This window comes from Balaenoptera physalus (genome assembly GCF_965194825.1).
Source record: "Balaenoptera physalus genome assembly, chromosome: 12".
Taxonomy (NCBI): Eukaryota; Metazoa; Chordata; class Mammalia; order Artiodactyla; family Balaenopteridae; genus Balaenoptera; species Balaenoptera physalus.
In genome coordinates this window covers 85,601,719-85,623,793 of record NC_138897.1, presented here as the reverse complement: position 1 = coordinate 85,623,793, position 22,075 = coordinate 85,601,719, and the positions used below count along the sequence as shown (strand labels likewise).

The window sequence follows — 22,075 nt, the reverse complement described above, 5'->3', positions numbered from 1 at the left end:
GGAGCATGGGCTCTAGGCGCGTGGGCTCAGTAGTTGCAGCACGCGGGCTCCAGAGTGCAGGCTCAGTAGTTGTGGCGCACGGGCTTAGTTGCTCCGTGGCATGTGGGATCTTCCTGGACAAGGGCTTGAACCTGTGTCCCCTGCATTGGCAAGCAAATTCTTAATGACTGTGCCACCAGGGAAGTCCTATTCAATATTTTCTAATAACCTATAATGGAAAAGAATCTGAAAAATATAGAAATATACATAAATGAATCACTTTGCTGTACACCTGAAACTAACACAATGTTGTAAATCAACTGTACTTCAAGGAAAAAAAAAACCAAACAAACGAACAAAAACCAAAAAACGTCTGCAGCTCCCTACTGCATAGTAATAAAACCTTGCTCCTTGCCATGACTAGTAGGACCCACATGATCTAGCCCCTGCCTACATCTTTGACCTCATTTCCTCCTTATCTTCCCTTTGCCCATGGTAATCCAGCCCTCAGATCCTGAAACAAGTCAAGTGCTTTCCCACCTCAGGGCCTTTGCACATGCTGTACTTGGCTGCATTGCCCCTGATGTAGGGAGATTTCCTTTAGCTGGTCCAGGTAGTCATCCTTCCCCGTTATGTGCTCTAAGCTCTTTGTTACAACCATAGCATTTATCACAATCTGTGCTTATCTTATTTATTGCTTACCTGTTGTTTCTCTTTCCCACAAAAATAGAAGTTCCAAGAGGGCAGGGATCAAGTCTGCCTTGTTCACCATTTTATCCCAAGGCTTAGCACAGTGGTTGGCACTTAAAGGAAATCAACTATTTATTCACTGTCTACTATGTGCCAAACACTATGAGGAGCACTTTTAAAACAACGTCTTATTCTGCTCTGCGGTTGGTTGTAGACTAACTTTATTGTCAAGACTAGTAATAGAAATTTATATCACTTGGATATAACAGCTACACAAAGCCTGATATGTCCAATGTGATGTCATTGGCTTTCAAGATGGGAGTCAATCCCAGCTTCCCTGTGTTTTCATTGTATGGTGCTAGGCAGGTACCATGAGTGAAATGCTTATATGATGAATGGATGGTTAGGTGGATGAATGAATGGATGGTTGCATGCATGAGTGGATGGATGAGTGGATGGATAAAGGGGTGGGTGGGTGAATAGATAGATGGTGGATGGATGGTTGGGTGGATGGATGGTGGGTGGATAGATGGATGGATAGAAGAATGGTTAGGTTCCAGATATCTGCAATCAAAGGATTCCAGGGTTGAAAGGAACCTCAAGATTCACCCAGTTCAATCCCCCATCCACAATGATCCCCCTCCGCTCAAATGGAAGCTGGTGTGGATGTATTTTTGTGTGTAGGGGACAGGTGAATGGCGACTTGGAACACAGGAAATTATGAATGTCTGTCAAGGCCTGCCTTGGATGCCACCTCCTCTGGGGGAGTTTTCTCAGATTGTCCCTCCCAGAAGTCCTCTCTCTGTCCTTGGAGCACTACGCTGCTACCTGTACTCTAGTGCCCATTTCCCCTGCAGTCATCTGAAGGAGCTGTGCATGCACCTGGCCACTTCACTACCCTCTGAGCTCCTTGAAAGTAGGGCCTGGTTGGGAGCTGCAAGGTGCTTTCCTCTTGAGGTTGTCTGGCCTTTTCTAGCTGCCATGGTTTTTCCTTGCTGAGGCCTATAGCTGCCTCTGGGCTTTCAGGGAAATGTATGTCCTCTGTAAATGTGCCCAGGACACCCCAACATTCCCTTTGAGGGGCTCTGGATAGGATTGTGGTCCTGGGGGTGGAGCCCTAAGCCATGCGGTGTCCTGTTATCTCTCCGTTCTCACGACCTTGGGAGATATTAATTGGGCTAAGATGCATAGAGTCACTAAGCCTGCTGGACTTAACCACAGCCTTGGCCTCTGGCTCCGCCTCTTACCAGCTCAGCTGGCCCCACAGCTGTGGAAGGCCTGCAGCTTTGAAGCAGACAGCCCTGGGGTCAGCTCTGCCGCTGCCCAGCTAGACTTGCTCCAGGCAAGTCCACTGACTCGCTATTTTCCTCGTTTGTAAAATAGAGACAATGAGGCCAACCTTGCAGGTTTGCAGTAAGGATTTGAGAGACTATACATAAAGAGCCTGAGAAATGGAGGCTGCTGTTGCCATTTATTAGCTGCCGAGATGATTGGGAGAAATGACACAACAGGGGCTATAGGACAGTCACTGTACTAAAGAGAGTCACATGATCAAAAGAATCTCTCCTCTCTCTTTCTTTTGGGAAAGAATAGCTTTCCACTTCTCTCTGCTGACAACAACCTTATCTCTAGGTTAGTAGCAGATGGTTGGAGTTGCCAATCTGTTGGGTTTGTATACTAAACCCCCTCCACACCCCAAAACACACCAAAACAAACAAAACAAAAAATGTAATCCGGAGTTGAGGCTGGGAATCCGAACCCGGGACCTGTGAGGCAGCTGTGGGTTTTGTGAACAGAGAATGCCCTTCCTTAGGTCATTTTTGTGCATCTCTCATTCATTCATGAATCCATTCTACTGTTTTATTTTATTTATTTTTTTGTAGGTGTCATTTATTTTTATTTTCTAAAATTTTTATTGGAGTATAGTTGATTTACAATGTTGTGTTAGTTTCAGGTGTACAGCAAAGTGAATCAATTATACGTATACATATATCCACTCTTTTTCGCATTCTTTTCCCATACAGGTCATTACAGAGTATTGAGTAGAGTTCCCTGTGCTGTACAGCAGGTCCTTATTAGTTATCTGTTTTATATACAGTTGTGTGTATATGTCTATCCCAATCTCCCGATTTGTCCCTTCCCCCACGTTCTACCATTTTAATTACTTCCTAGGGGGACATCACTGTGTTCATTGGTGGGAGAATGCAAAGGTGACAAAAACAAGGCTCCCGGCCCTTAAGATACTTGAAATCTGGTGGGAGAATTAAGACATGACTAGAAACAGCTCTAATACCAGGGAATACGTTTTAGCTGTCAAGCATAAACATTGTGGTCTTGGAGTTGAGGATGGTGGATTGTACTCTGATTGGGGAAAAAGAAAGCTTCCAGGGAGAGTGAGCATTTGAGTTAGAACCTGAAGGATGAACAGGAGGTCAAAGGGCAGGGAGGTCATTTCAGAAGCACAGAAGTACCCAGAGCAGGAGCTCCCAAACTTCAACGTGCATCAGAATCACCTTGTGAAAAACACATTGCTTCGTCACACCCAGCGTTTCATTCAGTGGGTCTGGGGTGGGGCCTGAGAATTTGCATCACTAATAAGTTCCCAGCTGATGTTGATGGCCCTGGTCTGGGGACCCCACTTTGAGAACCCCTGGTGAAGGCAAAGCGGCAGAGGAAGAAAGTATAAGAGATCATTCATTCACTCACTTCCCCACTGAACAAATATTAAGCACTTACTACGCATCAGGCCCTGTGCTAGGTGATAGGGATACAGAAGAGGTTAAAAGAGACTGCTGCCAGGACAGGGGAAGAAGGATGTTAAGCAGAGAGACGCCAGGGGAATATGATTGGAAGCTGTGATAAGTGCTATGAAGGAAAAGAACATGGTGATATAGGAGAGAATAACAGAGCGGGGTCTCATCTGTCTGGCTGGAATGGACATGACGTGTGAGTGGGGCTGTGCAGGATGAGAAGGATCTGGTGAGATGTGTGTGGCGAGGGTTCCTGGTGAAGGGGCCAGCATATGAAGAGGCCCTGGGGTAGTAACGAGCTTGGCTCATCTGAGGAGTGGAAGAACCTTCTCATGGACTTGGAATAAAGAGTTGTGGAGTTCATGATGGCAGAGAAGTGGGCAGAGCCCTGCCGGCCAGGGTAAGACATTTGGATGGTACTCAAAGTGTATTGGGTATCCAGCAAATGCACGTTTGGGACAGAAGTGGAGAGAGTTTAGGCCACAGGACAGGAAGGTCTTAGATGAGTCTCAGGACCTTAGGCCTTCATCTGTGGCCACAGCAAGATCTGAGTGGGAGACTGCCCTGAGCTCGGCTGGACAGTACCACCTCACCCCTCCGAAGGGACCTTCTATTAGCCAACCCTCAACCCTCCATAGTAATCCCTTTGTTCAATCTCTAAACATACCTGGAAGGGAGGGAGGAGCAGGTATGCCTTTTTGCTGAGGGAGAGGAAGATGGGGAGAAGAAAAACCATGGAGAAAGTGTTACATCTGTGCTGTCCAAGATGGTAGCCACTGGCTGCATGTGGCTATTGAAAACTAAATTAATCAATATTAAGTAAAACTTTGAATTCAGCCCCAGAGTCACACGGAGTAGCCACATTTCAAGTACTCGATAGCCACAGGTGACTACGGCTACCATCTTGGATGTGGCAGATATAGGACATTGCCATCATCACAGAAAGTTCTAATGGGCAGTACTGCCTTAAGTGAGGTTTTATCAGCTTGTTTAGGAGAGAGTCAGATGGGAACCTGGTCTCCAGAACAGCTCCCAGCCTGGAACTATTTTTGCTCCATGATTTCACTTCCATGGTGGCCACGTGTGCTGCCACGTGTGCTGAAGTCTCCTTGCTCTCAGCTTTGCTTGCTTGCGCGCAGGACCAGGAGGCTTGCGGCCCAAACCCGAGCCCCACCTGCCTGACCAGCGTCTTCTGAACACTGACCCTGTTGCCAAGACCCCAGGTGCAGTACAAGGAGACACAAAAATGGTTTTCCTCGCCAAGCAAAGCCGAGACTAGTGTGTAAAACTTAGTAGGAAGCTTTTGCTTTTCCTTCATCAGTGTCACTTCTAAGAATAATCCTGAGGTATTTGAACTTGGGGTCACTCTGGAGAGTATTTTTTAATCTTTCATTGCATGGATAGATAAACGAGTCTGTGAGGGGTTGTGGGCTTGCCTGGCGCCTCATAGCTTCTTAGTTGCAAAGTAGAGAGTTGAATGCGGGCCCCTGACTTTAATTTTAGTCTTTTTCACCCTGGCATTCAAAGGGCATGGTGATGTCATACGGTTCGTCTTAGCCAGACCATTTTCTGGCTCACTTGAAAATTTCCAAGTTTATTTTTGGGTCAGGATCCTTTAGCTTGTGTGTGAAATTTACCAAATGGGGGGGAAAAATCAAAATCGATTAAGCGCCTCCCTGATTCCCCACTCAGAACTGCCCAGCATTGAGCAGGGATCACAGTGACAGTACTATCAAGAATTTGGCAAAAATCCATCATCAAATAAAACAGACAGGGTTTAGAGGATGCATTTATCGCTTCTATGCTTCCTCCTGCAGATTTTGATGGATTCTATTCATTCTGAGGTGAATTTCCCTGTTCCCTTCTCGGCCTCTCCCATCCCAGGTCTACTCTGGATCTTGCCTCTTTCCTTCAGGAGCTTGCATTTTCCAATCCTGAACATCTTTGAAAGAGTCATGTTGTCTATCTGGGGGAAAAGGTTTTGGGGTGTTTGCTTCCTAAGAGATCTGCTAAAAACTGGACATGCGTTAGAGAGGAAATACCCTGTGAATGATGGACATAGTCTACTTCTGCACTGTCCAGCACCACAACTGCTGGCCACATGTGCCTGTTGACCACTTGAAATGTGGTTAGTGCAGCTGAAGAACTGAATTTTCACTTTTATGTAATTATCTGTTGGTTTTAGAAGTAAATAGTTTATTAAAGCAAAAAAAATTCAATACCCTTATTCTCCTTATGCTTTAAATTCAGCTTACAGGCAGTATTATTCTATTCGTGTAAGTCCAGGAGATTTTAGCAATCACATGTAAGGGGAGTTTGCATAATTTTTGCTTCCATTGACAACCTTAGTGAATTAAACACCTTCAAATAATTTTAACTATATTTATAAATTTGATATGCAGAAAAAATTTTTAAGTACTCAGTTGACAGACAAGCCATCCCACTACTTACACAGCACATAGAAATCTAAAAAATAAACTTATAAATATGCTGGGCCTTAAGCCACTTTCTATCATAGTACATAAATGGAATAGAATTTTAACTTAAAATGTACGTCTGAACCAGTTATTCAATTACACATTTCAAATTAGACTTAGAAAGGTGAAGTGTTCCTCTAGTTGGCCAAATTATATAAAACATTAAGAGAATGTAAAATAAATACTCCAAAGGCACAGGCTCTTTAATTCAAATATTACTATTATGGGTTTAATTACTTAAATATGTCTATAATTCATCCTAGATTTTCCCAGAACTTCAAGATGCTAACCCATTCAGGAGACTAGTTTATCTCACACAATTCTCAGCTTAAAGTCTAATGACATTTTTGGGGGGTGAATTCTCTGATTGCCTGAGGTCACTTAATGTCCAGTAAGGCTGCTTTCTGGATTTTTGTCAGTGGTGCCCATAAGCTGTCCTAACCTTGTTTAGTCACTATGTTGATTAATTATGTGATTTTAGTTAATTTAAATTTACCTGTACAGGGCCACGTGTGCTCAGTGGCTGGTGTATTGGAAAGCACAGCTCTAGATGGAATAGGTTTCCACGGTCAAGGTGAAGTGGTTGCCCAAATGAGACGTGCTTTCAGTGTACGCAGGTTTTGTGTTTGTTCCTTGTGTCATCTGTTCTTGCTTTATGCCTGGGGTCTTAGTTCTACTTTCCCTCTCGTTCAGGCAGTGAAGAGTAAGGCAACATCCGGCCTAGGGCAGACCTTCCACAGATGTTTTTGGCTGCTACTTTTTTAAGTCTGGCTCTGTCCCCCCAGCTGCCCAGGGACCACAGCCATCACCTCCCAGAACTTCTGTGGGATTCCTCCCAGCCACGCCTCCTCTTGTGCAGTGCCCACCCATTGGCTTTTTTTTTCGTTTTTTGACAACTTCATTTATCTTTGTCACTTGCCAGGAGGTTTCATGCTCAAAGTGTAGGTAAAAGTGTGGGTCCCCACTCTGCAAGCTTATATTTCTCTGTACAGCTTGGTCCTCGGTGAATGATTAAGGGGGAAGAAGGGGGATGGGCAGGGGGAGGTCATTTCAACTGTCTGGCTTTGCCCCCCTAAAGCTGGCCCTGGACAGAAATGTGTGCTATTACTTATTGCTCTTCATGCAGGCTGTCCTTGTTCCAGAAAGGTTGGGAGAGGTTACAGCTGGGGCACAAGCTAAGTTTGCCTGAGGGAACCCTGCAATCTTATTTTTCCCCCTGCTTCTTCTCATTTTCAGGATGATTGGTCCTACATACATCACTCTGCCCTCTCTGGAATTTCAACCCCTCAAACTCCCTCGTTTAATCAGATCACCTAATTGGCACTGCAGTGGCAATGACTGATAAAGAACCCCTCGGCAGTGGTTCTGCACTTCTTGCGTCTGTCAGAACTATCTGGGGACCTTGTTTAAAAGAAATGAGATGAGAAACCCCCTGTCCCCAGGAGTATTTGATTCCGCATGTGTGGGTTGGGGGGAGCAGGGGCTCAGCCTGTGTGTTCTTAACAAGCTCCCCTAAGGGAGCTAAAGGTTGACAACTTGAAAGTGTTGTCACTTAATGGAATGAAAATAAGGAACGCAACAGGCTCAGGGGCAAACTCAGCTCCTACTTGTTATCCTCGTGACCTTAAGTAAGTTACATCGTCACTCTGTGCCTCCACTTTCTCATCTCAAAAATGGGAATAGGGGCTTCCTTGGTGGTCCAGTGGTTAGGGCTCCACGCTTCCACTTCAGGGAGCACGGGTTCGATCCTGGGTTGGGGAACTAAGATCCTGAAAGCCGCGCAGCGCGGCCAAAAAAAATTTAAAAATTAAAAAAATAAAAATGAGGATGATAAAGTTCTTGGCTCTTACGGTTCATATGACAATCAAATAACATTAACAAAGCACTTACCGCAATGCCTGGCACATGGTAAGTGCTCAATTAAATTTAGCTATGATTATGAATATATTATTGTATAATAGTTTATTGATAATAGCATTGTTCTCAACATAGCTAAAGCAGTAGGCACAGGGCTGGCATATAAAAAGTGTCAACAAATGTCAATTTTATTATAAATATATAATATATGCTGTATAATATAAAATAATGTTTAAAATTATCTTATGTATTATATATCTATGAACTCTTATCTATGGATATATATTATACAGATATACTATATTTAATATACAATAATATATAATACATATATTAATATATAATAAATTGTATATGTTATATAGTATATAGATGTACTATAAATATGTTATAGCAAAATGTATTGTTATAGCAAAAATATTAAAATTTTAATTATTATGTGAGGAAGTTACCAGTGGGGCTGGCATCTAAGTAAGTGCTCATTAAATATGTCAACTCTTTTTTCCCTACTGTTTGTAGTATTCATTAGCAGTAATAATGTAAAGAAAAAGAAAAGCCACCAGGTGCATTGAGGGCTGTAAAAGGCAGTGGTCAGTTTCGGGCAGAGGGAGCCGGCCGCGGTGCGGCATTCCGGGAGGCCAGCGCTGGACTGCTGGGTCGGGCTGGCTTCCGCCTGAGGGATCCTGTTCTTACTGGGATGGGGTGGGAAGAAGAAGAAGGGCGCGTCTCCCAGGCCTCCAACCGTCAGCAGCGAATTTGCCTGCGGATGCAAATCGCCGGTTACTTGAGACGTTAGAGAGTCAATACTTTCCGCTGTCAGCTGGTCCCCCCAGCGCCGGAGATGTTATGACAATGGTCGCCCTGGCAACCGCGGGAAGGCGTCGGGCCGCTGGCGATTTCTTTACCCTCAGAGAGCCTGGGCCGCAGAGCCAGGGGGCTCGGTTCTGAACGTGCAGCGCCGGCTGGAAAAGGAGCTGGGATTATTGGGTAGAGGCCTGACCCCCCCCCACCGAACCCCAATGATGTTGGTTCGTAGAACAACCAAGAAAAATGTCTTGTATGCCAGGCACTGATCTGAACGCTGCGGGGAGAGACTGGCAAAGCCCGTGCTCTTTTGAGCTGACATTCTGATGGGCGTGTGAGATGATGGGGGGGGGGGAACCATGGAAACCAATAAACAGGATAATTTGTGGGATAGCGATGAGTGCTCCCGAGGAAAAAACAGGGTGTTGTGACGGTGACATTGGGGGACAGTTGGGAAGGGATGACACCCGGAAGACAGGAAAATGCCGTTTATGTCTTAACGCCGGAGGGAAAGAACTCTGGGGAATGGAAGACGTGGACCGTTCAGATTCAGGGCTTTGAGCTCTCCGTTAGCGGTGGATTCCTGCTAAAGAGAAGGCAGCAGTGTGGGTGCTTGCTGACAGGCAGCCCTGAGGGTTACAGGGGGCTCTTCATCTGTGCGATGAAGCTCGTCCCTGAGCCTCAGTTTCCTAATGTGTAAAATGGCCGTTGCCATGAGGTCTACACGAGATGATTCGTGAAAGATGACAGATCCTCAATCTGTATTGCACTGCTTTCCAGTTTCCACGGACTCTGCTTTAGTCTTTTTTGTTGTTTGTTTTTTTGTTTGTTTGTTTTTTAAACATCTAAGTGGTGAAGGTTTTGGACTCCAGCAAACCAAATCCCAGGGCTTGCCCATGGGTCTCTGGGTTTATCTAGGTTTAGATTCTGAGTGAAAAGTTACCCGTTTTCACATTAGAGATTTCAGACATGATTATTTATAGCTCTGTCACATGTCTTGACTTTAAACATTTTTTTTGTTTATGCTGCTAAATTTACCATCATGCTAATACCGAGTACAGTAATAAGGCACTGAAGATGCTCAGATCCAGTGAGGTCGCAAAAATTTTTCCATCTGCTGTGGAAAGTGCCAGGCTGCCCCCTGGTGGGGAGATGGGGAACTACATCTCTGGGTTCCTACTCTCAAAGTCCTGTGATCCTTCTGACCCCAAGCCCAGGAGACCTTATTTTGTGCGGGACAGTGCAGGGGCCCATGGTGGGCTCAGCTTGGATGTGCTATTTCCAGGAGCCCAGTGTTTATTCACTTGAAGATGGGATTTCTTTGGACTTTTTGCAGTTCAGCTCTGCATGGACTTGAATTGAGAGTGACCTAAAAATAAATTAGGACACCTGGCAGGGTGAGGACATACCAAAGCCCTTTACTAATTGTGTTTCACAACCTTGACCTCTAGATGGTTTAGACTCTCCACTTCAGCAGAGTGTTATGGTGCAGAGGGCACGGAACTGGAAATCAGAGCCCGAGTTCAAATCCCGACCCTCCTGCGTCTTTAGTTATGACCTTGGACACAGTTCCCAAGCCTCTCAGCATCAGTTTCCCCATCTGCAGAATTTTGTTAATAACAATCCAACACCCACTTCAGCATTGTCATGATGCTCTTATAAAGCAGTATCTTTAGAACCATTTTGGAAAATAATTTGGTTAGTGATGCAGGGGGATTAAGATCAATCCCTGAAAATTCCTCAAGTGGAGGTCAGGGCCTCCCACACCTCGTGTGGGGAAGGGTCAGTTTTTTTCTTTCCTGGTACTTTGGAGCCAATACTCTTATAAAATATGATAAAAATGACTTACTAGAAAAATGAAATGGACCCAAAACCCCAAACAAAATAGAAGCCTCACTTTAAAACTATCAGATTCAACAGACATAAAATTGCCCTGTCAAATAGCCATTAAAGTGTCTAACTGCTCTCAATTTCTGTCCTTAACTGAAGGGGGCTGGCCTTCAGGGCCTTCCTGGCACTTAAATAGTCCTGTCTTAGGGCAGGTGCGGGGGTGGGGTGTGTGTGTGTGTGTAATTGATCTAATATACCCCCCCCCCCCCGCCCCCGCCAGCTCTTTGTATTTAGAAAGTACCTAAATAAACATAAATGAACGAATGAGAAGTCTTACTTCTCTTAGGATAAACGTAGAACTCACCCATCTTTGTCATCCTGTGATCTTGGAACATTGCTTTGTAAGAGGCTGTTCTCGTAATTTTGCGTCCTTGGTGCCTGTGCTGAACCCTGGCTGCCCTTCTGCTCTGACTCCTGTCCTCTGCCTCTTGATTGTGTTTGCACGGCTGTCTCGTCTGGCCCGCTGGGAGCCCCTTCAGGCCTGGACTGGGGCGGCCTGCTCTTTGGATACCCTGGGCCTTGAGGAGGACTCCTCCCTCAGAGCTGCGTGGTAAAGGCCTGCTGTGCAGATGAGCCCACAGCCCTTAAAGGGTGCTGCTGGCAGGGTGCTGCACCCCAGCTTCCGGAACTGGTTTTCTGCCCTGATTTTGTTGCCGAAGGATCTGGATGCTTAAGCTTGTCTGAGAAACAAACTGCCTTCGTTATGTAATTCAGACAGTAGATGGATGTTTCTCATGCTTGCCTGATGCTCAGAACCATTGGGATGCTTGCGTTTCTATGGATTCCTGGGCTTTCTCCAGATTCCCTGAATCGGAATTTCTAGGGCATGGGTCTGGAAGTTTGATTTTTTTAGCAAACACTTCCAGGTGATTTTTATGGTCAGGAAATTAGGGAAAGAGGGAACTACCTTGTAAAATATTCTAGTGCCTTAGGAGAGCTACTTAAGCTCCATGGACCTCAGTTTCCTCATCTGTAAAATGGGGATATGTATGTGTGTGTATTTATATATAGATATTTATATATACTATATAGATATATTTAAAATTTATTTAATGAAATGGCTAACATTGTGAATGACCCACATCTTTATTGTTGGCAAGTGTCTGATTTTCATGACATTTGTGACTAATTGTTACATAGATAATTCAAGCTTATAGAAAAATTCCAAGATACCCATGCACAGAGATGCAGAGATAATAACCCAGAGACAGCTGTGACCATCCTGCAGCACCAGCCCTGGGGACCTGGTGGAAAGAGCTGCTCATCCCCAGGGTCCCCATTTGGGAAGTGCCACTCCATCTCTGCCCAGTCCAACTTCACGTTCTGGGCAGTTTTCTGGGGTTTTCCCTGCTCGGACTAGCCATGCTCTGGTCCAGAAAGGGGATCTGTATTCCTCTTTGGCTCAAGGGGAAGCCCTGGACCTGTGGCTGCCCCCTCACACTCCATCGGCTTCCTACACCCATCTGTCTCCTCCATTCTAATGCATCATAGTGGGGATGCCCCTTGATTCTGGCTTCTGGGCAGGTGTAGGTCCAGTCTCTGGGTGACCCTGGAAACTCCTCCCCAGAATCCAAACATTCCTTCAACAAATAGTTAGGACACGGTGTTTTGTGAGGGGTGGGGTGGGGTGGGGCTCAGCCTGTCTTCTGCACAGACATTATCTCATGAGATGCCTCAGCAGGCATGTGAGCAAAGGTGATATATGCCCATTTCACAGATGAGAAAGTAGAGGTCCAGGGAGCTGATATGACTTGCCCAAGCCTCAGAACTGGAATTCAGAAATGCACTTCTCCCACAATACCTAGTAGGCTTTCCAAAATGAGTGAGACTGTCTCCCTGCCCTTGAGGGGTTGATAGCCAACTTTTGGATTTCCTATTTGGTGGGAAGGACCTGTGAACAACTCAGAGTGCAGCATCCTGGTAAAGAGAGGGAGCTTTGGGATCCTACCCTAGCTTTGTGGATCCAGGCAAGTGATTTAACGTTTTTGATGCCTCAATTTTTTTGTTCCCAGAATGGGCTCAGAACACCAGCCTCAGCTAGCATTGCTGTGTGGATTTAAAAACAAACAAACACATTCAAAGCACTTATCTCACAGCGCCGGCACACTGTGAGTATTCAGTGAACGGTGGCTGCGTGATCATGGCCATTATTCCCCGGAATGCTTTATGGTAACTGACAAAGATACCCCCAGCAGACATCCCAGAGATGCTCGCATCATGGGCTTTTGACCCTGGTATCAAAAGAATGCCTCATGCAGAAGATTAAAAAGAAAGAGGTAGTATGAAAAAGTATGAAAAAACAGGGAGAGATCCTGGAGGCTTACTACCAAGTGAAAAAAGTATGATACAATTTATGTGAAAAAAACCACAACCCTACCCATCAAACCACACTGCAGAGTTTCTACATGTATGTACATATATGTGAAAGTACATAGGAAAAGGTCTGGAAAGAAGGGCACCAAACGAACCTCAATAGTTACCCCCATTATCTTCAGGGAGAAGGAGGCCAGCATTAGTGGGAGTAGTGGTCACAGGGAGCTTTGGCTTTATCTGAAGTGTTCTAGCTTCTTCTTTACAAAGAAAATATATGGATGTGTTTATTAAATAAGTAAAGTAAATTAAAATAAAGTTATCCTTTCTGCAGTATTGGGGCTTTGGAATCAGACTTGGGTTTGAATCCTAGCTCTCTACTGAAGTTGTGTGATGGTGAGCAAATGACTTAATTTCTCTGGGCATCATTTCTTCATCTGCAAAATGTAGATCTTGATAGCACCTAGCTCTGGGGGATGTGAGGATATATTAACATGATGCATGTAAGAGCACACGGAAGTGCTCAATAATGGTACTTTTATTTTTATCGTTATGCTTATTTCATTTACTCTTCCAAATCTGAAAAGGGCTCCTTAATCCTTTAAGACTCCTGTGTCTTCATTACTCACCAATTATAATGCAAGGAAAACAGTAATAAATTTTACAATAGCGTATGTACAAATAAAATGCCAGAGAAGAATCGATAAGGACTTGCTGGAGAAGGTGACATCTGAGATGGGCTTTGGAGAGAAAGTCAGATTTTTATGAGTTGATGGGGTGGTATATCAATTAGCTATGGGTTCCACTAATGCTGCATAACAAACAATCACAAAACCTTAGTTGTATACAATGTAAACTTTTATTGGTTCTCTGAAGATTAGTGGCTCTTCTGATCTTGACTGGCCTCACTCATAGCCAACCCCAGGCAACAATTTGCTTTTGGCTGAGCTAGGATGGCTTTGGCTTGGATGTCTGTGAAAACTTGACTTTGCTCTGTGTAGTTTCTCATCCTTCAGTGACTAGCTGACCAGCCTGGGCACATTCTCATGGAGATTCAAGAGAGCAAGCAGAAACACACAAGGCCTCTTTCTATTGGCGGAGGCAAGTCGCAATGGTTGGGTGCTGGCACCGATTCTGCCTGTTTAGTGAGTTAACTGCAAAGTCATATCACAAAGGATGTGGAGACAGGAGGGGTAAAGGATTCAGGTCGTCTTTACAATCTACCACAGGTGGATATGGAAAGGACTTCCAGGTAGGAGGAGCCTGAGCAAATGCATAGAGAGGTGACATTGAGGTGACGTGTTTAGGGAATTGCATGGAAATGAGAGGCAAGGAGAATAATGGAGTTGAGATGAACCCCAAATAATAGTCAAAAGAGTTTGAACATTATTCTATAGGACAGTGTTGCCCAAACTCATCAGTTTGTATCACCATCATACTTTTTGTCATATCTGTGTATTTTGCTATCAACCAAACCCAATTTTCTAAAAACATACAAGTATCTAAAAATAAAGCTTTGTACAACTATTGTAATGGAAAACTAGTATCACTTGCTATAAATGGAAGACAATCAAGAAAACAAATGCAATGAAAATGTATCATTAAGTTGTTAAATACTGTTACCGGCCCAGGGCTGTGAGTCTGTGTCCTGCTGTCTGTTATAGAGATTAGCCAGTGTTAGGTGTTAAAGACATAATATCACTGAACTGAGACTCTCTTTGATATATAATTAGATGGCTGCAGGGAGATTAGGACAGGAAAGAATGTGCTCATTATGGGACCCAATGTTGTTTAATGCCATGCCTGGGTACCACCCCAAGTTATCAGTGGTACCCACACTTGGGAAATGCTACTCTTCAAGCATGGGTGTTTGAGCAGTGACATGGTTCCATCACTCCTGCTAAATGTCCATCGACAGATGAATGGATAAAGATGTGGTACATGTTTACAATGGAATACTACTTACAGCCATAAAAAAGAATGAAATAATGCCATTTGCAGCTACATGGATGAACTTAGAGATGATCATACTAAGTGATGTAAGTCAGAGAAAGGCAAATACCATATGATATCACTTATATGTAGAATCTAAAATATGACACAAATGAATATACCTACGAAACAGAAACAGACTAACAGACATAGAGAACAGACTTGTGGTTGCCAAGGTGGAGGGAGTTGGGGATGGATTGGGAGTTTGGGGTTAGCAGATGCAAACCGTTATGTGTAGAATGGATAACAACAAGGTGCTACTGTATACCACAGGGAACTATATTCAGTATCCTGTGGTGAACCATAATGGAAAAGAATTTTTACAAGAATGTATGTATATATATATATTTATAACTGAATCACTTTGCTATACAGCAGAAATTAACACAACATTGTAAGTCAACTGTACTTCAGTTGAAAAAAAAATGTTGAAACTTCCAAATCAAATTGCTCTCTGGTGGCATTCTCAATGGTTTCTCACATTCTCACTGACATTGGATAGCATCAGTGTTAGAAAATATTGCCAACCCTATCCAAACATTTCTTTCCATTGATAAGCAGCTAATGCATATACATCGTATTTTCTAAGATCGCTATCGATGTGCAAACAGGAAAAAAATAGGTCACCCGTAATCTTAGTTTTGTTATATACCCTCCCAAGGCTTTTTGCATCTATACTCATATAGTTTTATAAAGCTTTTAATGCATTATTTATACATTACAAATATTATACATATTTTGTACATCTTTAAATGGTATGCCACTATATGAATACATTGTAATTTATTTACATCAGCTCTTATCACTGAAGAGTTGGATTGTTTCCAATCTTTCATGGCTATTATCCACTTGGAGCAAGGCTTCATGAATATCCTTAATTATTTCTTTAGGATAAAGCCCTAGAGCAGCACTGTCCCTTAGAAATATAATGAGGGTGACAGATGTGAACCAAATGTATAATTTAAAATTTTCTAGTAGCCATATTAATAAAGAAACAGCTGAAATTCATTTTAATAATATATTTTATCTAACCCAGTGTATCCAAAATATTATCATTGAAACATGTAATCCATGTACAAATATTAATGAGATATTTTATGTTGTTTTTTTCCTATCAAGTCTTTGAAATCCAATGTGTATTTTACACTTACAGCACATCTCAATTCAGACACTAAAATGTCAAAGTTAAAGTAAAATGTAGCTCTATCAAAGCGATAAGATTATGTTTAACAGAAAAATACTGTACGTGGCTTCCATTTTCAAATTTAAATTAAATAAAATTTAAAATTCCATTCCTTAATCACCCTATAGCAATACCCTAAATGTTCAGTTAGCCACATGTAGCTGGTGAAATGACCATTTTGGACCTTTGACACCGAGGTTAAATTAGTTTCACTCATGTCCGCTTCTCAACGTGTGAAACCAGAGCAGAGTTGGGGGTGGTGCCTGGATAGAGGATTTGAGAATCCATCGGCAAACATCAATATCTGAAACAGCAATGACAAGGCATGCCGTATGACCCAGCAATCCCACTCCTGGGCGTATATCTAGAGAAAACCATAATTTGAAAAGATACATGCACCCCGGTGTTCATAAGCAGCAGAGTTTACAATAGCGAGGCTATGGAAACAACTTAAATGTCCATCGACAGATGAATGGGTAAAGAAGATGTGGTACATATATACAATGGAATACTACTCAGCCATAAAAAAGAATGAAATAGTGTCATTTGAAGCTACATGTATGCAACTAGAGATTATCACGCTAAGCGAAGTAAGTCAGAAAGAGAAAGACAAATACCATATGATATCACTTATATGTGAAATCTAAAATATGACACAAATGAACTTATCTACAAAACAGAAACAGACTCACAGACATAGAGAACAGACTTGTGGTTGCCAAGGGGGGGTAGGGGAGGGATGGATTGGGAGTTTGGAACTAGCAGTTGCAAACTGTTGTATATAGGATGGATAAACAACAAGGTCCTACTGTATAGTACAGGGAACTATATTCAATATCCTATGATAAACCATAATGGAAAAGAATATGAAAAAGAATATATATAGATAGATATATACATATCTATATCTATCTATATCTATATCTGAATCACTTTGCTGTACACCAGAAACTAACACAACACTGTAAATCAACTATACTTCAATTAAAAAACAAAAAAACAAGGCAGGCAGCAGAACTAGGGTGAGAAGGCAGCCCAGCAGGGGTCAGGATTCATGAGGGCAGCACCCAGGCAGGGCAGTGGCCTGGTGGAGTTAGGGAATTCGCTAAATTCAGCAGACGGAGCCAATAAATAAATATATTGAGGATTGTTTTTCTCACTGCCTGAGAAGAGTGATACAAATGTGGGGAGGGAAAATGCTAGAATAAACCCTATGGTGTTGGATTGGGATTAGAGGTATCAGTTATCAATACATATAAATAACAAAATAAATATAGGTGCAGATTTATGTATCTACATATTCACATATGCATTGCACATACATATGTTGCCTAAGCTGTCTACTAAGGGGACTGGAAATGATGACACCCCAATATCAGTAATCTCACCAAGTACCCAGATCTTGGCTTCTGAATACCATATTCCGCTCAGAGGAACCAACACTCCTTGGAGAAATGATGGATTCCAGGGTTGGGGCAGGAAAAGAATAAGATGACCCTAGAAAATTTTGTTGTGTCAGAGAGTAAGGAAGTGCTCAAAGAATGATGGGGACGTGTCAAAGTGTACTTATTTCTTTTGTGTGGTTTTCCATACCTGTATAAAGAAAATAGTTAAAACAAGTCGTAAAATAAAACAACAGACAGACATGAGAGTTCTATAGATGTCTTAGTTGAGAGCCCAGCTTTGAAGTCTCAGTAGGTCAGACCCTATTCATTCAGAAATAAGCTAGAGAAAAAACATATTCTTTTTGACATTTTCTATTCTAACACTCGAAGCTGAGATTCTAAATGAAAAGCATTCTAGGTACATTAGCATAAGGTGATTTTTGTGCCGTTATTGCAATAGAATGTGGGCTTATCAAGAATGGCAACTTTGGGACTTCCCTGGCAGTCCAGTGGTTAAGACTCCATGCTTCCACTGCAGGGGGCACGGGTTCGATCCCTGGTTGGGGAACTAGGATCCCACATGCTGCGCGGCACGGCCAAAAAAATAAATAAATTTAAAAATCTCCTTTAAAAAAAAAAGAGAATGGCAACTTTCTCTTTACTAGTAAGGTGAATAAAATTAACGTTTACTTAAGCACCAGTTTTCTGATTTCTTCCGGTGGGCTTCAGTGTCAGGTGAGCTCTCCCAGATGGCAGCAGGGATGCCCGGCAGCTGCTGGCTTTGCTGGCGCCCTCCTGGCAATTCCAGTGAGAGGTGGCAGCTGTCCTCTGAGTGCTCGGGAAGAGTTGATGGGGAGGTTTCTCGGCGGCCCAGCCTGGCTTGCTTGTTACTCCTGCTCCAAATGCTGCAGCCAGGCCTGGGTCACATGCCCACCCTGCAGCCCGGTGGCGGTGGGGTAGGTGGGTGAAGCCAGCCTCTCCTCAACCATCTGAACTGGGAGCCAAAGAAGGAAGGTTCCCCAAAAGAAAGCTGAAATAGTCTTTGTGTGGAGACCAGCTAGACAGAAACAGATGCCCACTGCTGTCATGCCCTGCTCCAAATTATGTGATCCTAGAATTCCGGGACTGCCTTCTTGATAAATATTGGTTGACAGGTGCTTTAAAGTGTCAAAGGCATTTGTATAACTAAGGATTTTTATTTTTGTTTCATTGAATTATCTTTATTAGATAGCTTTTAAATCACAAACATGATAACATGCTTTAAGTAACTATTGTAACAAAGCAAAAATATATAAAGAAATACAACCGTTTTTTTCTCACCCCATCTGTAGAGCTTCCCCATCCCAACTTAGCAGGCTGGGGTGTGTCTTCCACACTTTTTTCTCTGCTCATGCACACCTATTGCCTTTCTTTTGTTAATGTTGTTAGTTTTTACATAATAGGCAATTTAAAAAAAAACTTTCCTTTTTCATGGCATGGCATCCCTCTAGAAGCATGGGTTCAGGTCCATCTCATTTTATTTTATTTTTTAAATTTATTTTTTGCCCACACCATGCGGCATGCGGATCTCAGTTCCTGGATGAGGGATCGAACCTGTGCCCCCTGCGGTGGAAGCATGGAGTCTTAACCACTGGCCCACCAGGGAAGTCCCGGGGTCCACCTCACTTTAAAAATATTTGTTAATTTATGAATACTTGCATGTGACTTAAGATTGAAATAGTAAAAAAGGGGTTAAACAAAATGTTCCTCTCACCTCTGTCCCCCTCCCTCCCTCTTTCCTTCCCTAGAAGATTAGGGATCTTTCCAGAGAGCGTCTGCATTTACAAAGATACACAAATGTAAACATTTCCCACATGAATGAGAGAGGATTTATGTTTGTTTATCAGCATATCTTGCCTTAGTACACAGCACACTTCCCCTTTTTGTTTTACAGCTGCATAGAGTTCCGCTGTGTGCGTGTATCCTCATTTATGATGAGTCTCCTACCGATGGCCCCTCAGGGTGTTTGCAGTCTTTTGCCATTGCAAACAGAACTGTAGGAAATATCCTTCTCCACAGTCATTTGGCACAGGTTGGGGTGTCTGTAGGAGGAGTTCCTACAAGTGCAACTGTGAAGGTCAGAGGACTGGTGCAGTGGAGATGTGGATGGATACAGTCCAAACCCCGCGCCCCACTACACGGGTACAAGGCACGCCTTCCTCCCCAGCAGAGTCTTGGAACCTGCCTGTTTGCCCATCTTCAACAACACAGTTGGGACATGAGTGGAAACTGGGTCTCACTGCAGTTGAACCGGTCTTTAAAACACGGAGTTGGGGTGCGGAGGGGACGTTGGGGAGATACTTGCCTCTCCTCCTTGTGCCAGTGCCTCTGAGACGTGTCCTCTGTTCTCTGTGTCTCCGCAGAGCAAGCTGGTGAAGTACTTCAGCCGGCAGCTGTCCTGCAAAAAGAAGGTAGCCCTGCAGGAACGCAATGCCGAGCTGGACGGCTTCCCCCAGCTCCGGCACTGGTTCCGGATCGTCGACGTGCGGAAGGAAGTCCTGGAGGTGACTGGAGGCGACCCCTGCCCTCTGCCCCTTACTGGCCGGCAGCCAGCCCCGTCAGGCAGTGGGTTTTTGGCTGTGTCTGGCTCATAGTAGGACTTAAATACGTGTTGGATGAAGGCACGGAGCATCTCTGATGCTGTCTGAATGGGGTCATTAAGAGTGTGGTTCTAGGGACTTCCCTGGCGGTCCAGTGGTTAAGAATCCAGGCTTAGGTTCGATCCCTGGTCGGGGAACTAAGATCCCACATGCTGTGAGGTGTGGCCAAAAAAAAAAAAAAAAAAAGAGTGTGGCTCTAGAGTCAGATAGACCCTCTTTCAGCTCTGCCACTTAAGGACTCAGTCTCCTGGGCCAAATCACTTTAGCTCTTAGACCAGTGCTGTCCAGCAGAATGTTCTACTATGGTGGAAATATTTCATATCTGTGCTGCCTGATGCGGTAGCCACCAGCCACATGTAGCTACTGAGCACTTGAATTGTGGTTAGTGCATGTGACTGAGGAACTCAATTTTTAATTGTATTTAATGTTCGTTAATGTGGCCAGTGGCCACCATACTGGGCAGCATATCTTAGGACATTGGTTTTCTCATCTGTTCAGTGGGGTAATGGTTGTCTCCTCTTCTTAAGTAGTTGGCATGATAAAATGAGATGATCTGTGTAAAATGTTCAGCCCATAGTCTGGAACCTAATAGTACCCAGGAAATGTCAACTTATTATTACTGTTGTTGCTGTTACTGAAAACTTTGGAAGTAATAGGTTTTCTAGTGACAAAACCAGAACACCTGTTGTCTTGTGTCCACGCTCCAGGAGTGGATCACATCCTTAAGGTTTCAAGGATGGTGAGATTTCCTTACCCTCTGGGATCTTGGGTCCTCCCTGTTTTCAGTGACTGGGTGGAAACTTTCCTAATAAAATCAGCTCTCATTCATTGAATCTTCAGTGCCAGGCATAGTATTGAGGGTTTTACACGTAGAATCTCAACTCTTGAGACTGTTCAGACCCTCACAACGACCTTTTGAGGTAGGTATGACTTTTACCCCATTGTACAGGGCAGGAAACTGAGGCTAGAAGATGGAGGTAGTTGCCCTGCTCGTGAGTGGGCGGGGCTAGCAGGAAAACCCAGCTCAGATGGACTCCAGAGTGTGAGGTGGGAAGCACGGTGCTTTCTCCTCGTTTTCCTGTTGGGGGGGGGGGCCTCCCTGAGCTGGGGAGAGGGCGTTCTGGGTGCCCCCCTCACCTGCAGGACCAAGTGCCATTTCTCAAGGCACCCCCTGCTTCCTGCTCGAAGAGGCCTGGAAGATCCTTTTCTCTTTTTTAGACCTTGTTCCCAATGTGATCTTGCCTGAACCCGCCACATCTAACCGTCCTGAGCTGGGGACACAGAACCCCTACATTCCCCTCTCCCCCGCCCCCCCATCTTGCGCATACGCACCAGATGGTGTAGGAGTCTCTGTTTCTTAATATCATTCCCAGGATGGCGGTTTCGTGTGAATATCCTTAAAATGAAAGGTCCCATAAAAGTACAGACAGTACATTTTATTTGCATGGCTCCATACACTTTTCAGAGGCTTTCGGGACCATTTATTTATCAGCTGAGGCAAATAAGACCGAGACAAACCTTCAGGGGTTGAAAACTAGTGGTCCTCTGCTGTATCTTGTATCTGCCGCACAGATATTTTTTGTTTGTCTTCAAAATTATTTTTGAGCCAGTATTTAAAAATTGAAAGAGTCTGCATAAAAAACTCAGATCTTCGGCTTCTCTCGAAGAATCGGAATTGCTGACCACACAGAACTGAATTCCTGTCTGGTGTCGGTAAACCGAATTCTGCTGCCCCTTAGGATCCCGCAGGCTAGTTCTCAGCTTTGCTCATTTACATTTACCTGGCCTGCAGGTGCCTGAGCTCTGGCTCTTATCTTAGTCTATGAGAATTGAGTCCAAGGCCACCAACCAGGCGGTGTGGACAGAGCTGGGTTTCCAACTCTCTGTCTGCAGCTCACGCGTGTGTCCACCAGATGGCCCCCTTCTGTGGAAGAACCAGCAGTATGGAGAAAGCTCCTAAGTGAGACTGCCTGGGTTCACACTTACTCACAGTGTGATCCTGGGTGATGGTCTGACTTCTCTGAATGCCAGTGTCCTAGTTACAGACTGATGATGGTGGTAAAAGTACCTGCTTTATGTGGTCTTTGTGACCTTTAAAGAAAATCCATGAAAAGCACTT

The 22,075-nt window shown here is 43.9% G+C and overlaps 1 protein-coding gene across 13 annotated transcripts in view; it reads left to right on the top strand.

Moving 5' to 3' along the window:
* Window positions 1-22,075, top strand: part of KSR2 (kinase suppressor of ras 2) — a 435,324-nt gene that overhangs the window by 87,048 nt on the left and 326,201 nt on the right. For 12 of the 13 annotated variants that reach the window (XM_082416773.1, XM_082416774.1, XM_082416782.1 and 9 more), the window contains one exon: window positions 19,720-19,860. The exons of the other annotated variant lie outside the window; for it this stretch is intronic. In XM_082416773.1, coding sequence (XP_082272899.1) covers window positions 19,720-19,860 — 141 coding nt within the window. The remainder of the gene's footprint in view (window positions 1-19,719; window positions 19,861-22,075) is intronic. 13 annotated transcript variants of the gene reach the window in all.